This window comes from Zophobas morio, unplaced genomic scaffold (genome assembly GCF_036711695.1).
Source record: "Zophobas morio isolate AGI-343-1 ecotype UQ-CSIRO unplaced genomic scaffold, CSIRO_AGI_Zmor_V1 ptg000030l, whole genome shotgun sequence".
NCBI lineage: Eukaryota > Metazoa > Arthropoda > Insecta > Coleoptera > Tenebrionidae > Zophobas > Zophobas morio.
This window is the reverse complement of record NW_026972135.1, coordinates 19907119-19924328: the sequence shown is the minus strand read 5'-3', so window position 1 is coordinate 19924328 and position 17210 is coordinate 19907119. Positions and strand designations below refer to the sequence as shown.

Sequence of the window (17210 nt, the reverse complement as noted above, 5' to 3'; positions counted from 1 at the left end):
AATTGGAATCAAATTTTCGCGCTGAAGTTAATTAACAGCAGCGCGAAATCACATTTGAATAATTTGAATTTGAAAAAAAAATCAATAAAAAAAATCGTTAAACATAACCAACCATGTACATCTTAGGGCTTGGGAGTAGTTGGTAGCCCGCTAGGGGATTTTTAGTGAGAGGGCAGTAATAGTAGACATAGACAAGATAGCGGCATGGCGAGAGCATGGTGAAACCGTCATTATTGTTTGGTTCGGTGTGGTGAAAAAGACGCTGTAAGTTAGCTAGGTTAAATTAGTTGGCTTGGTAGTTAATAAAAGGGAGGAGGCCTTTGTTTAAAGACAATTAATTGTAACGGCTACGTCACAGTTTTCCCCAATACGCGCAGCTGATTCTTGCGGCTTTTTAAAACATGTGAATTTCTGAACGACGCCAACCCGTGCAAATTTATTTTTTTTTATTTTTTTTTTTTTTTATTTTATTGGTTAACGTTACCCAATAGGCCGGAGGCCCAATTACAGGGTAACGGGGGACATACACAACACCCAGAGCAGGGCGGGAATCGAACCCACGACCCAAGGTGTGGCAGGCAAGCGCGATGCTACCTAACCCACCCGGGTCCTCTCATTTGTTTGTTTATTTGTGAATTCGCCGATCAGGTTAGGGTTTTAATCGTTAACGGGTTCTAACACAATTTAACAGATATTAGATTTGTTTATACAGACATTTCGTAGGAGATTTCATGAAATTCACTGAGTCAAGACTCGTTTGATTTTGTTTGTCTAATTATGTATAAGGTTTCTGGATGTATATACGTAAGTGTTACATTATAACACTTCTTAATTTCTCACACAAGATCGCTAGTAGTTCATTAACGGCAGTTAAATTAACAAAATTTATAGTACCGTGAACTAGGGGGGGAGGTTAAAATAATTTCTTAATTCCTTCCCTTAAGCAATCATCATCGTTATCATCATTACATTACCGAGACATATTTTCTCTCAACGTTAAAGATTGATTACATCACCGAGGCATTTCCTCGCAAGTTTAAAAATTACACCACCTCGCAACGCTGATTGGAGATTTTGTGTTTATTTATCATGTGTTTTGTTTGGGGTAAGCAGTTCACGATATTATAAACTCTCAAAGCTAATTGTTTTTAAATAAGTAACCAATCACTTGGATCAAGACATAATTTAACATAATCTAAACTCTTTGTTTGAATCTTTGTTAAAGTGTAGCAAATATTAATCTCCTGTAAATTTTGTTAGCCTTCCAATTTTCCACTTCATACAATATTTCTCTATTTCACAATTTTAACCTCAGTCATTTTCTTTGTTGTATAATTTTAATTGAACGTAAACTTTCATGCTCTGTAGTTTCTAACCTCACGCAATATTTTATCTGCACAAGTTTATTTCACACCAGATCTTTTCTTTTTATAAATCTTTGCTAGTGTTTTTTATGTAAATATTTTGTTTATGAATGTTTCCACCACATAAATTATCTGATTTCCAAACTTAATCTCAAATAAGAATTATTTGTTGTTTAAAATTTCATCAGATTGTATGGCGAATTTAAATGTTGTTTACTGCCCTTTTTGAAACTTTAACACTTGTTCAGTTGTCGTTAATATCAGAGTCATTAGAAATTGAACATTTAAAATCGAATTGAGATAAATAACACAGAAAAACGTGTCAGAAGCGGAGTGCGCGGTTCCTAATCGAGATGCTGGAATTTATCGCGCCATCTGCACAAAAGATGCAGGTTATAATAGAATTCAGTGGCGGTCGAGATGACGTAACGCTGTCGGCTTCTACCCTATAGCCGGGACCCAACTGCGAGTTTGCGACCGTAACGGCTTACACGTCCGGCTTGTCCATAATAGAGAATTGCTTTGCGGTAGGCCTGCGATAAATTGAATCACCGTCGTGGGGGAGAACAGCCACGACCGGAGCCCCAAAGTCCGTTTGTGCTAGAACGCCCCTATGGGTATTTTTGCTGTGCTCTTGGTGACTGCCATAATTTTAAATTTGCCGCCACACGCCCGTAATAATTTGTGTATTTGCATCCAGTTACTTTAATTCAGATTTTTATTTGTTTTTAATAAATTTGTGATATTCAAATATTTGCATTGATTCGGAACGTTTAATTTGATTTCATTTAAAACTCATTCAGGTTTTTTTTAGCTCAAAAGCGATTGCGATTCGGTCCCCTCTGGGGAGCCTAAGGACAAGTCACGAGTCACTCGCACGCAGCTTTTTTTTTTCTTTTTTTGTCAGTGGAGGAATAAATAATTTTGTGTCCTCCATAAATTTTGTGTTTTATTTAGCGGTAGTTTTCCAACTTTGGAGTCCACAATTTGCATCTGAACGCATCCCGTCAATTTTAAAAAACACAACGTAGGATCCCATTTTGTTAGACGATCACAGCAAGACCAAATTTTGGATTTTTAAATTTTTCGCTTGCTTTCATTTTATGTTATTTCTAAGCACCCAAATGCGGGCATAAATTGGGCTTTATGGCACAAATCAAAATCAGTAAAAAATTGCTAAGCGACGATTGATTATTAATTTACATTAGTTAATTACACTAGTTTACAAATTTAAACTTTTTTTCGTATCCAAAAATAAAAAAAATATTTTTTGCTTCTAAATTGCCTACTGATAACAAATCCAAAAACGGATTATCCTTATCACGTCAGGTTTTTTCATAAATCAAAAATAATGAACTTTGCTCTTACCTCCACGTTAGTGTCAAACTGATTCATATTAATACACCATTGTCACATAAAAAATGTCTTCGAGATCGTGCAAAGTAAGTGCAAATCATTTTTGTTACGTTTATGGTAAAATTATAGTACCTAAAGCAAGACCTGTTCAAATATGCTTAAAAAGAAGGTATCAAGGATTTTGGGACGAAAATGTGTTACTGTTGGTCTATTATAAGGGAAACTGTTAGTACTGTCAATAAAAGAAAAGCTACTGTTTATAATTTTTAATTTTCAGTCATAATGTTTATAATATATACTGGGTGTTGCTTTTATTTGATACAACCCCTGTAACTTCTTTATTCTTGAAGATAAACCTGTATTTCTTTGAGCAAATTTGTATCATTTTAAAAGATCTTTGTGAAGCCAACCTCACATTTTTATTATCACCTCCCGTAGAAAAATCAAAAGCAACCAATTATTCTAAAATCAATACTTGAAAAATTTTAAATAAAACATTGATGACAATCTAGTAGCTTGAAAAATTGACACTCATGTTATTTATTTACGAAAATGATCTTTTAAAATGATATAAATTTGCTCAAAGACCTATATGTTCATATATATTTAAAAATAAAAAACGTTACAAGAGTTGTATAAAAGAAAATAAATACGGGGTATGTTTATATAAATATCTCAAAAACCTGACGTGATAGATTTTTTCTGCTTTCAGATTTGAATTTCCCGAACCCAAGTCCTTTAGATTCAGCTATTTTTGTCTTTGGATATAAAACCTTGTAAACTAGTGTTATTCAAACAAACTTCGATATTCAACATTTTTATTAAAGTTAGGAAAGTCATATTTCGTCAAATCATTCCTTGGCCGACTTCAAATTCGTCTAAAATTTCTTTTGAAGAAACGTATTCAGCTTCTTCACTTTGCATTTTGAAAATCGAATTATTTAACAAATAAACAAGGTGGTATCCATGACGACATCAAAATAATAGATATCTATGTATTAAAGTTCGCATCGGCACAATTCACACAATCTTGCCGGAAATACTCAACATTTCGTTAAAAATATTTTAGAAACTCAAATACATAGAAAATAACGTTGTATGTACCATGGGCATAATTGTCGATTGTTGCCCTCGGAAAATTGGAAGCCCTCCTTCGTCGGGCTTTAAACATTCTCTCGTGCCATAATGTCCCTAATTATGCTCTTAATATAGTCTTTGCCATTTCTATTGAAACACCACCTGTTGATTTTGCCTAAAATTTAGCAATTGCTAACAGTTTTCGATTGATTGATAACGGCTTTTAGTTAGAAAATTGTTTGAATATGAACGTTGCCAAATTTACGATCAACAAGTGGTGTTTCAATAGAAATGGCAAACACTATACGTAATAAATAACGAATTGTGATATGTTTGCTCCCTTGTGGAAATTTTTAGATATTAGACTATTTTGCTATGAAGCTATTTTGTCGAAGCTATACTGTAGTGAAGCTATTTTGTTGGGAGCTATTTGTCAGAGACATTTTGTCGAGGTATCATGTCACACATTAGATATTACAATGATTGAAAATGACAAATATGTCAAAAGTTAACAGTTTGGGAAAATGCCAGTAAGCTGTGCTGTACGGTGGTATTATAATCGAAACAAAAAAGTAGTGGTCAAAAAGGTATTTAATTTTATCGGCAACACCTTACTATTCCAAATAAACTTGTTAAGATCTTGTTTTTATAACTTTGAAATTGTTGAGATTTTAAATTTGGCGCGATTTTGGTACTAAGCAATATGGCGACTGCCGGTTTCAAGTTTTAGGCCACATAGCCGGTCTATACATATTTAAAGTCTCTGAGTGACATTGACATGAATACATATTCCCATTGGTTTTCATTGATCTATGAGAGCCTGATTTGCTCATCTTGCCTGAAATTTCTTGGAAACAGCTGTATTATATACTATTAAAATTAAATAAAGTACATATTTATTTCCATTACAGCCAAATTGAAGTTAGTGACTTTTGTACTGTCCAAGTTTAAATTGGCATCTGCATCGTTTTTTTTTTGAACTCGCATAAAATTACTGAATACAAAGCAAATTTTGTGTCTGAAGTCAATGCTGCATTCCTTTATACATACAAGGTTTGTATTGTAAAAGAAATCTGCCGTTTCAACCAATTTGGGACCAACTTGCTGCAAACATTTACTCTTCTGTATCCAAAGAACCTACAAATGAAGATCTTTCAACATGACACTGACAACTTCAACATTCCCGCAACTTCCAAATTATTATTTTTTTATTGACGTGTTTTTTAAGATCTGAACCATTATTTAAAATAGGTAAGTGTTTCGCTTTAATACTAGTTTTCAAATTTTTATTAAAAATAAAAATTGCATACTTATGTCCTACACATGTTCAGTATCACAATTCATGAAAATTTGACTTTTTTACTTTCATCTTCTTCTATATCTGTTTCCTCTACAGTAAATTTCCTCTTACAACTGAACCCTTCTGACAAACCCTGCAACCTCAACTCCTTTGACTGCTTCTTCAACTTCAACTTATCTTTATTTTTGGTCTTCTTTTTCCTCTTCTCTTGTTTCTTACTCACTTGTTGCTCTTCACCATCGTCTCCTTCAGCATTATTCAAATTTACAACCACCTTCCTCATTTCAACGACGTTGGAAATATTCAAACTTTTACACAGCTTATTAAACGCTAATTTCGTATCTCTGGAGAATGTTATCAGCGAACGGCAATTACGTACTCCTTCCCCTAACAACTCCCATCCTTCAAAAGTCCGCCCCAAAACCGATATTTTAACAATATACAACAAATCAAACAAATTAGCCAAAAACTTCTCTTTCGTTTTTTTTTGTGAGGAATTTGCATTAAATTCTCTAAAAAAATCAACAGAATCGCGAAGAAAGTTCAAAAAGTCATCTTCAACAGTGACGATTTCTTCAGCATGACTACTTATAAATCTTTGATTGTGAAGAAATATCTTCATTAATTCAACAGCTTGGTTTTTTCGGAAAGGCCGAATGCTTGAAGCGAAAACACATCCAAGAAGAAAAGGTACTAATACTAAGATTCCCTCCCAGTTCATCTGTAGTAAGTTCTTGAAGAGTACGTAAGGTATTATACAGTCTCTCCTAGTGAAGAAAGCTTCTAGGCCTTCTTTGATCACACAATTTATTTTCTTCGTACGCTCAGCATTCACGATCTGGGAGCACGTTATTACAAACATTGAACAATCGGCGATCTTCTCACTCATTTCTTGAATCACGATAGCATTTTTCGTTCCTTTTTGTAACAGACTCTTCAACAATTCTACCAAAACATCTTCAGTTACGTCTTCCCAGTAGCTAAACTTCTTCAAAGCAGACAACTTTTTCAAGCAAGCTTTGACGCGATCTTCCAGTGGCTTTTGGTGGTCATCCTTTATACAAAACTCCAATAGTTGCAACAGTGGCAACATAATTTCCAAAGTTAGTAACATAGAAGGATTAGTATTCAAATAGATTTCCACCAAATCGAGCACTCGAATCCTAAAATGTGTCAAAGCCTCATCATCTTTTTTCTGTTTCTTGTTCCTGCCTAAGTTGGGTTTGAACTGCTTGAAAGCTTGTCCTAAAGCCTCGTTCAACTTGTCACCTTCTTCATCATCTAGGTCATTTAGATCTACGCTTTCGGCGTCGCTCTGAGCATCGGCTCCCAGAACTTGGTGAAGAGCTATTCGGAGTTTGTCGTTGACAGTGTGGTCTTCCTCTTCGTCATTTATATCTTCATCCGAGGAAGAATCGTCTTCTTCCTCTTCCTCTTCGACGTCTGTACTATCTTCGTCGCTTTCCTGTTGGGGTTTCGATAACGGATTGTCTTCATTCTTCGGATCGAGAACTGATAGAATCTGGTGGATCGCGCTACCGTTCATGTATTTACACAGATGCGGAAAAACGCAGTTGATCACACTTCTGAGTAGGTGAGAGTTGTGGCTGAGTAGATTTAGAAACAGATCGACAACGACTTCAATCCACAGAGGATCGTCGCTTTCTTCGTTCTTCTTTTTCGTTCTTTCGTAGCAAGTGAAAAGTTCGGTTAAAGAATCGGTCGCAAGTTTTGTGTCATTGAAGATTTGAAGACCTAGATTTAAAAACAGTGTGTGAAAAACTGCTTTCTTCTTCTTCGTATGTCCGTCCAATTTTGTCACTAGTTCTACCGTGCGTCTCCATGTTTCTTGGTTTTCTTCATCAAGGGGGTTCCTCAAGTCCGGAATAAGATTGTCAAATTCGTGAAGAATTGTTGATAAAATGAACCGTAAGTCGTCCAGTTTTCCCAATTTTAAGTCAAGGGCAGAGTAGAAGGTGTATTTTAAAGACTCTGCTAATTCGAGGCCGATTGCTTGGTCTTTCAAGAGCCCCAGTTTTCCCAAAAACATCAACTGCTCGATCTTCCATTCATTCTCTTCGTTTGTAGATGGGTGATTAACTAACTTTACCAACAAATGTGCGGCATACACTCGATCTGTGTTCCACCACTTCTCACTAATGTTCTCGTTGATGACTTTGTCGTGATTAGCTAAAATCACGTCTCTATAAACCATGCCCAATTTTTTGACTCCTTCACTACTCAAACTTGCAGTTATATTCTGGATTAATCTACTTCTTGTTATTTTTTCAAAAATGAAAATTCCTGGGAAAAATAAAAGTTTCTTCAGCACTTTTATTTTTGTTTTAGATTTAACGCCATCTTTTTTGAGACTCGTTAATAGCGTTTCAAAAAGTTTCTGTGTGATGTCTTTAAATTCTTTATCTTTGAATCTACCGACTGAATTCTTGTACATCGATAAGGTCTGTTGTATATAGTTTTTGGTTAAAATATTTGGAATTATTGTTGGGTCGTTTAAATTTCCCAAAATATCGGTCAAGAGTTTAGTAAAAACGAAGAACTTGTTACGATTTGGTCGGACTAAAGTTTGGTCTAGTTCAATGAAGAATTCTTCGATGAGAGACGATTCAAGTAATTTTTTTGTGAAGATGTCGAAGACCGGGTGTTTCAACGCCAGAAGTCGAGGGATTGTCTGAAATTAACATTTAATACTTTAGTGGTGTTTACGATGTTGGTGAATGGGTTTTGAGATTATTTTTGTAGAATTATTATCAACGATTCTTAATGGTTAAAAAAATTAAGGCTACACGAGACAATATTTGTTCCGAATGTACAAGAGGAGTAAAAGTTTTAGAAAAGTTCTCTTTAAATTTAATTTGCACCAACTGCATACTTTTTGTTTTTGATGTAAAAAATTTGCAAAATATCATTATGTAGAAGTATTTTTGTTCTTCAATTCGCAAAGCTACTATATAACTGCTTGCACCTTGAAAATGTAAAATAGTGGCTATTATTCTCAGGTAAGTCATGAAATTTATTTTTAAAATAATGTTGTTGGCATTGCAGTTATTTGACCATAACTGTCAAACCTAACAAAGAACGCGTTGGTGTTGCCAACATAATTATTTTTAAAATAAATTTCATGGCCTATTGCAGGACTTTTATTTCTCGATCATACGGCATTTTCATACTATTTTCAATGAGGAAGCGGGGACATTTAGTACTTTTCGTTCACATAAACTCAAATAACATAAAATGTTCCTATTTTCCAGAAAATTCTTAAAGGATAGTGCTGTATGAACCTGAAATCTTCTAGAAGTTTTCAACAACAAAAAAGTAAGTTTAAAAATAAACGCGTTACATCCAAGAATTCGCTCATTTCCTCAATAAAATTTCAGTCAAAAGCGACCATTCAATAAATTATGATAATAAGAAAAAAACTGATCTAGGGATATTTTGTTTAGACATAACTTCCCTCGCCCCTGAGCTGCAGTACAACATATGCAGTTTTTAAAAAATATATATAATTTGATTTTATGAATTTTATTTTTGACAACCTATGTAAATTAAATGATATGTGTAGTTAAAATAAAGCTAAAAAAACCGTGCGTGTATATTTCAAGTATTTCCATTGCAAAATATTGTGATGACGTCATTAACATTTTAACAAGGACACGTATATCAGTTTCAATAGGTGCAGTATGATTCAAGTTTTTGAGAAAAAGAGGTGAATCGTTCTTGATTGATCAGTAAAATAAATTGCCTCATTCATTTTTGTCAGCCTGAATAAGCAATTCTAAAAAATATGAAAGCATATAATTATAGACTCACAATATTTTCCACATTTTAGCTAGAATTAATCCAGCAAATTTTTTATAAGGGTATCATCAAAACTTGGACTGCACTTCAGAGCGTGGGAAGTTCTGTCTCAGCTATGTTAGACCAGCTTTTTCATTTTATTAAAATACAATTATGTGTATAAAATGTCAGGACTGTAGTTCTCCAAAATTTTGTTCAAATTTTATAATATATATAGTATTAATAATATAATAACAAGAAGAGTGTATCAGCTGCAAATATTTTCCATTTTTAATAGTGATAGATTTATTCGAAAATGTAAGACCTTGTGGCCCAAGTTGTGAAACAATCTTTAAATATTTTATTAAAAAAAAAGAAAATTAACTTGAGCAAAACTGACATTGACTTTTATATACCAAAAACACACATGTAGAATCCCGTTAGGCGTCACTAAACATAATTGTTACATTGTTTGAAGCATCAAAACAAATTATCAAAATACAAGCAAAAATGAACAAACCAACCTTGATTTACAAGAACCTTTAAACCTTACTTCACTGAACTACTGAACTAAATTGCACTTACAGTTAGCGTATTGCAGACATGTTGAAGACTTTCTCTACATAACACCTCAGATGTTCCTAAATTATTTCTCAAAAACTTTGAATGGAGAGACTCTGGGAAACTTCTTTCAATCTCACTCAATAAATAAAGAATATCCAAATTCTGAAGAGACCAAGGTATCGACAGCTCATCCTTAACAAGCGGGAAAACTACTTTCTCAAATTCTTTAGAATCAATCTATAAAACATTCCCATAAATAAACTTTCTCGAATACAAAAAAAAACTCACTTTTTTAAACAAATCAACTAAAAATGTAAATGAGGCTAAATTCAAATAATTTCTCTCCTTGCCAGCGGTAAGTAACAACTGAAGCACCTTCGTCTTATCCTCATCACTACAACTTTCATATAAATTGGATCGTAGTATAGCCCCCACAATCAGAATTTGTCCAGAACTAACATCCGCATTTTCCTGCAAATCACAAAGATTACACACGTTAACACAAAAAAAAAACACATAATTACGCTCTTGCTGTTACTGCCCCCCTTATGTAATTCCTTCGAAACATATTCAAGGATCTCATGGATTGTGATACTTTTGAGGTTAAATAACCCGACCAAGGCTGCAAAAAAACCAGTTTTCGCCTGAACCTTCGAAGATCCCAAACCGCGTATCAAACGTCCAAGGGCATAATTTAGTTCATTATCGACCTAAAACACTACAAAATGTATCCCCAATTACATGCGTTATAACCTCACTTTTTCTCCATTTTCGTTTTCCCAGAGATGTCGGAGTAAATTAACACCGGCTTTCACACGCACTTTTTCTTGTCCATTTGTTAATTTGGTGAAATTATCTAGGACCGACGGTTCACGTTTGTGTTTGAGGTTTTTTTCGGGATTTTCTTCATTTTCCACGTGCTGCTCGGCCGCCATGACGTAAACAGTGAACTGTCAGATGGACAGACCAATCAGAAATGTGCAGAGGTCGCGTTTGATTGGTTTTTGTAAAATATTGAGCGCGCGAGGTTTAAATTCAAAAATGTTGAGTTCTGTATGTGTTGAAGCAAAAGTAGGTGCCCTATTTTCGGGGTATCTAGTTAGTACAGTGTTTTATTTATTTTTAATGGGGTCAGAGTGAGTGAAAATGCAAGAAGCACATTTTCACTTAAAATTCATCGTTATTTAGTTGGACTTGATCCAAATCGCCTCACCTGGTGACCCATTTCTCCAGGTAATTTGAAAGGTGCTAGACGATCTGTTTATTTTTTTCTAACGAATCTTGATCTTTTTTGATCTGACCATGAATACTGTTTTTGTTTTACTTTATTTTTGGGATTTAGGTCGATTGCATGCACCTCCTCATAAATTACAAAAAAAATTAAATGATTTTTTTTAATTTGTGGTCAACCGTGTACTACGTTTTAGAGCTGTTAATCTGTATAGGGGTTTTCCCATCAAAACAAGATAATTAAAAACTCGCACCTTTGAGGACGTTTCTACGAACTAGTAAATTTTGTTGTGAGTACGATCTAAAATTAGGTTTAGTGGGAGATGAACGAACTAATGTTTTCGCACTAGACACCGAGTCTAAATGTGATGTTACCGAAGAAATTTCTGCCAGAACGACATTGGATCTCTTGATAATCACTACATGTATTATCGGTGAAAAAGATCAAAACGTGTTTGTGAAATTGTGACAGACTCTTCGGCCTCACATGTGTGAATTCTGATTTTTTTTGTTTGGGGGCGCCAAGGACGACACCATGAAGTGGTAAGTCCGTTTTAAATTTTATTTTGAATATCGTTAATCACACAAGATCAAAGGAATCTGAATATTTTTAAATGGTACCTGCAGCCTATAATTTATTATTAGCTTCTAATTTAGTAGAACCTCCAAAACCACGTTTCATATGTCATTTATTCTTTTAATTAGCGATTTGATGAAGATAATTTGTTGAAATCTGATGGCAAGATTTTCCCGGGTTGGTTTGTTTATGTTTTCTGTGAGTGAATACAGTTTTATCTTCATGGTTGGCACGAAATCTGTAAATTATCCAAGTTTTGAGAAAAACATTTCGTCAATGGTTGGAATGTAAATTTTTTATTTTGTGGAGTTCAAATGTTGTTCGAACGTTCGAAAAACGGCGATTTTGTTTACATATTTCACGCAAAAATAAAACATTGTAATAATTTTTCCGTATCCTTGGCCGTAAATTTTTTCACGGCCGAATTAATATAAAGTTGCTGTGAAATTATTTATTCAGTCTTTGATTACTCTTTGCCAATATTCAAAAATTCTGGGTTTACGTCTAGAGCTAAAAATATGCACATATTCGTTTATTTTTAAAGCGCTAGAATTATTTTTCGCATTGTATTGTTTTAAGTTGCGGTTATTTTCGATAATCGTGAAATTGCCGGGAAATCTGGACATTTAACAAATTCCGGTTCAATAGTTACCACGAGCACGAGGACTTTTTGTCGTTGTTTTCTTGTTTGAAAATGCGGAGGTTGTAAATGTCAAGACCAGATAACAAACTGTGGTTTCATTTGGCGTTTTAATTAGACAATACCCGTGGACAATACGAATGTTGACAGAACAACACACTAAAGTGTGTATTTTTAAATTTTTATTTTTTTAAAATTAATTTACTAGGAGTTTTGCGAAGTATAAGTGTAGGTTATTACGCGAAAAATAACTCCCGCATATTTTAATAGATCAAATCTACAAATTAATGTTCATCCAGTACTATTTGGCGAATGATGGTTTAAGGTTATTTAGACAGAACTTTCTTACCCTGTGATGTACAGTACTATGCCGCACAAAAAAATTTCAAACGAGAACCTTCTGCCATTTATACTGAAATTTCCAAGTGAATCCAGGCTTTCATATGAATAAAAATACAGTTTAACTTAGAAGCACATACTTAGGTAGTGTTATCTAGTTTAAAAATTTTCTAGGTTTTAGTTAATTTTCCAGTAAATGCTCCGTCCTTTATGCATAAAAAAGTATTTACTTGAAATCATAAGTAAAAACTTGTAATTTTTCAAGCTGCTTTTTAGTAACTTTCGTAATTTAACCGGCTCATATGTATAAAATTAAGTATTTATTAAAAAGTAAAAATTTTGAGTAAAAACAAATGCTTATCAGGAAAGTACTGAAAGAAGGTGTACATATTTACTGAAATTCATATGCATAATCTGACACTTTTACTACCAAGTAAATATTTCTGGTTTTTCCAGTAAATGCTTACTTGAATTTTTATAAAACTAAGTTGCCATAAATCGGACAACTACTTAGTCTGTGATAAAATATTCTGTCATGGAGAAAACAATACGCATTTGAAGTTCTTGATTTTTGAAAAAAAAAAAGTAAGAAAAATTGATTACACCATGTTAAAAAAATGATTCGTTTTGTTAAACAACCACATATGACAAATATAACAAACAGAAAAAAAGAAGCTTTAAAGAACTTTTCGTTGGCAAATTTTGAGGAATGTATACCAGGCAGCAAAACTTAAAAAAAATAAGCGACATGAAAACAGATAATAAACGAACTAGAAACAAGAAAATTGTTCTTAAGGCTTGGAAAGAATCGGTTTCTGATAAATCTGCTGCATGATATAGCAAAAAAAAAAATCCGGCTTACACAGAATTCCAGTTTTTTTCTATTAATAATGTAACTGTAGAAAGTTATTATAATTTTATCATCAGGTTCAACATTTACCAAAATCATTGAAGAAGATGAATGTTGTACCACAACCGCCGCCACCAAAGAAATAAACAAAAGTAGAGTCAGCTGAATCTCTGCCGGAAACGGAACAAACATTTTATGAACAAATGACTTACAGAGGCTCGTGCTATCAAAGCAACAACAATAAAGATGTAGAAAAATTTAATAAAGAATTCTTAAAGGACTCTATCATACCATTTACAGTTCGAATAAAATTCCAGCAATTTCATACCTACGTTGCATGCCTGGACTTTTATTATCTTTGTTATTGTTTCCGGCAATTTCCTCTTTCTGTCTTCTTCAGGTAAAATGTCAGAAAAGTTAATTTTATCATTTAAAAATTTGGAAACATGCGAAACAAAAAACACGAAACTGTTACGTTTTCGGTTTTGCATGTCTCCAAATTTTAAATGATAAAAATAACTCTTCTGACATTTTACCTGAAAAAGACAACCTAGGGACCAACTGGCTCGAATTTTATTCGCACTACAAAAAGTATGAAACTTGTGTTAACATTTTTGTTGTTAATTACTCCCCTATTTGATAGCACAAGCTTTGGTACGTCATTTGTTGATAAAAAGTTTGTTTCTTTCGTTTCTGGTAGAGATTCAGCTGACTTTTTGTTTGTTTTTTTTTAGTGGCGGTGGTGGCGGCAGTGTGGTAAGTACTACCATTCTTTAAGTATATAATATACTTAAACAAAAATATACTACATTCACCTTTTTCAATGATTCCATCAAATGCTGCACCTGATGATAATACATATTATCATAACTTTCAAAAATTACATTATTAATAACAAAAAACTGAAATTCTGTGTAATGTCAGAATTTCTCTTTGTTGCTATCATCCAACAAATTTATTGGAAACCGATTGTTTTCAAACCTTAAGAATAATTTTTTTGTTTCCCGTTCGTTTTTCGTTGCCTGGTATAGGTCGAAATTTGTCATTTATTCTTTCGAAAAGTTTTTTAAACCCTTCTATTTTTTTTTAGTAGAGTGTTATATGGTTATCAAGTATACCTTGCTTATTCTGTTCCAAAGAATCAAGAAGCTCAAACGCGTATTGTGTTCTCGATGACAGAATAATTAATTCGATAGAGAACAGTATTTGTACAATTTATGATAAATTATTATTAGTTATATAAAAATTCAAGTATATTACTGGAAAAACCAGAAGTACCTACGTATTTACTCGTACTTGGTAGTAAAAGTAAAAGTATAAGATTATGCACATCCATTTCAGTAAGTACTTCTACTTTTAGTACTTGCTAACAAGCAGATGCTTTTGCTTAAAGTTTTTTTAGTGAATATTTAATTTTTTGTACAATATCAGCCATTGTTATTCTGACTGACATTGGAAAATAAATTTGAAATTTTGGCACGAAATTTATTTGGTGAAAAATGTCAGCGGTATCGCATTTTAATGAAGCCAGAATTGTAACCCTTTGCCAAAGTGGCATGACGTATGGACAAATTTCGGCACGGTTGGGTATTTCAAAGGGTTGTACACAAGTGAACACTGACCGACTTCCAGGATGTGGAAGGCACTGAATATCTTATTGCGATGAACAAGACGAAAACCTCACCAATGTAATTCAAGGGAGTCCTTTTTCTACTGCTATTGAAGCTGCTGGAATTAGAGGAGAATATACGAAAGTAGCTTGAAAAATTAGGCCGCAACTAACAAAACTTTACTCAGACCGTATCAAAGGGGAACAAGAACATGCATTTTGGATCCGCGAAAAAGTTTGCAGTCATGCCCCAACGGTCATCTCGATATACGGTCAATAGACCAATAAACACTCGCTCTATTGAATGTTACGTTGATTTGTCTGAACCACGGTTTCCGTGAATTATGTGTATATGTGGGGGTGGATTTCGGTGGACAGCCCTGGGGTAATTCATACAACAGACCATGCAGCATGCTTTCAAGATCATAATATAAATGTCTTTGATTGGCACAGTCCCAGTCCCGATTTAAATCCGATTGAAAATATCTGGGGTTTGCTGGTGAAACGTATAAAAGCGCAAAGAGTAGTGTTTCAAAATAGGCAATAACATTTGACTGGTATTACCGAAGCATGGTAGTCACTACCAGCGGATTATCACTGAAATATGTGCCTTTCCATGCCAAGCACAAGTTATAGTCAAATAGGTACAGCAATGACAAAATATCCATTTTGTTTCTATTTGGTCTGTTTCAAACTGACTTTTATATAACTTATTAAAACATCTAAATTCGTTATTTTCTTTACTTTTTGCATTTTGACTACATTTTACGGTTATTATCAACGTGTTTGAGGTTTCTGATACAATTGTCAATCAGCATCTTTACAACCGTCGCGTCGTGGCTTCTTGGTTCGGCATGGAATAAGCTTTGCTTAAGTAATCGCTGAAGACCATTATGTGCTTGTTCCCGTCCTCGGTCATCGGGGAAGAACCTGCTACGTCCACTGCAATTCTTTCGAAGGGCAAATCGACTTATATTGTTGCATGGGCCCTCTTGCCCTAGTCCTCGGTTCCTTGACCGCCGCACAGATCGTACATTTCTTGCACCAACTCTCGATGTCTTTGCAACAACGGACCCAGTAAATCTCTCCCTCCCATCTCTCGAAGTACTTCCTTGATTCTGTTGACCGGAACCACCAAAGTTCAGATGGTATGTTTCCCATCTGAACTTTCCCAAGCTCACTTCAGCAATCCAATCTCCACAAGCTCCACAAGTGTTATAGGATCAGTGGGACTCCCTGTCCCACTGAGCCTATAACACTTTGAAAGAAGGTGACTCGTCTGTTATTTCCAACCACCCCGGTCGTTTTATCCCATCTTCTTTCCATTTGAGCAACGGGCTGATATCCACGTTCTCCTCTTGGTCTTTTCTCAGCTGGGCTGCAATCCATTCATCATCCTCTACGACTGTTGTTCTCCCACAGTTGAACGGCGTTTGGTGTTGGTCGATCTTTTCGCTGTATTTGCAGTTCATAAACGGTCTTCTCGGCAAAGAGTCCGCATTATTATTGAGCTTACCAGTCCTGTGTCGAATCTTGAAGTGATACTGTCGGAGTAGTTCAAGCAATTTGACCACTTGTTATTCGGGATTCTTCATCTGAAGGAGCTATGTAAGTGCTGCGTAATCGATTCTAATCAGGAATTCGCGTCCATAGGGATATTTATGCAAGAAGTGTTCAATAGCCCCGACAATCGCCAACAACCTCTTTTTTCTGTGATTAGCACCACAGGCTCCTCTATAACGCCTTCATCCAACATTTTCCGTACTAGTTCCTCGGCTTGCTCTTGTTTTACAAAAGGTAATCTTCACGAAGCTTGACAAATTGATTGCGGGTCTCTAGTGTTCATCCGATGTTGCACTATGTTTATGCGCCCAGAGGACTACCCAGGTGTAAAGATTTCCCTGTGTTTCCACAGAAAATCTCTTTCCACTTTCCGTTAATGGCCGTTAAAATGTAACCAAGCTCTACGGCAGCAATTTCTAAGTTGATTTTTACTTCTTCGTCATTTTTACCAGAACCATCTTCTTCATAATAGAATATCTTCGTGACTGGTGCACAAACGGCAAGAACTTCCCCATTCTTTATCTTCATGGATTTGAGAAAAACATTTGCGATGCGTATAGGTACCATTATAAACTAAAGCACTCGCAATTATGAGATTTTCCTTGGGAGTGTACTAATACATTGGCCTCCGCTTTCGGTCAGTCTGTTTTATGTCTGTGTGTCTGTGTCGATTTTTATTAGATAGATAATCTTCGAAAATACCGAACCGATTGGTGTCAATTACTACAAACATTCTCCGAAAAAAAAATCAAAATTGTATAACATTTTAGAATTAACTAAACTTTGGAGCCAAAAAATCGAATCACTCGAAATCTCGCAAGCAGTTTAAGGTTATTGTAAGCATGGTGAACCAATAATGAAACTTTATTTCCTCCCTCCGCCCAAATTGATGACGTTAAATGTGCAAACAATTATGAGTCTATACTACTTGTGGTTTATCAAT

The 17210-nt window shown here is 34.6% G+C and overlaps 2 protein-coding genes across 2 annotated transcripts in view; one reads left to right on the top strand and one right to left on the bottom strand.

The window, feature by feature from the left end:
* Positions 1 to 5069: 5069 nt before the first annotated feature.
* Positions 5070 to 10404, bottom strand: LOC135138979 (myb-binding protein 1A-like). Its single transcript, XM_064069041.1, has 5 exons — positions 10218 to 10404; positions 9984 to 10169; positions 9748 to 9930; positions 9481 to 9696; positions 5070 to 7789 (listed from the first exon to the last, which is right to left on the bottom strand). The coding sequence occupies exons 1-5, from the start codon at positions 10392 to 10394 to the stop codon at positions 5138 to 5140; spliced, it is 3414 nt and encodes a 1137-aa protein (XP_063925111.1). The 5' UTR covers positions 10395 to 10404; the 3' UTR covers positions 5070 to 5137.
* A 677-nt stretch (positions 10405 to 11081) lies between these two features.
* Positions 11082 to 17210, top strand: part of LOC135138978 (tau-tubulin kinase homolog Asator) — a 59534-nt gene continuing 53405 nt past the window's right edge. The window contains exon 1 of the mRNA XM_064069037.1: positions 11082 to 11232. Within this exon, the coding sequence (XP_063925107.1) occupies positions 11225 to 11232 (8 nt within the window). The 5' untranslated portion in view covers positions 11082 to 11224. The remainder of the gene's footprint in view (positions 11233 to 17210) is intronic.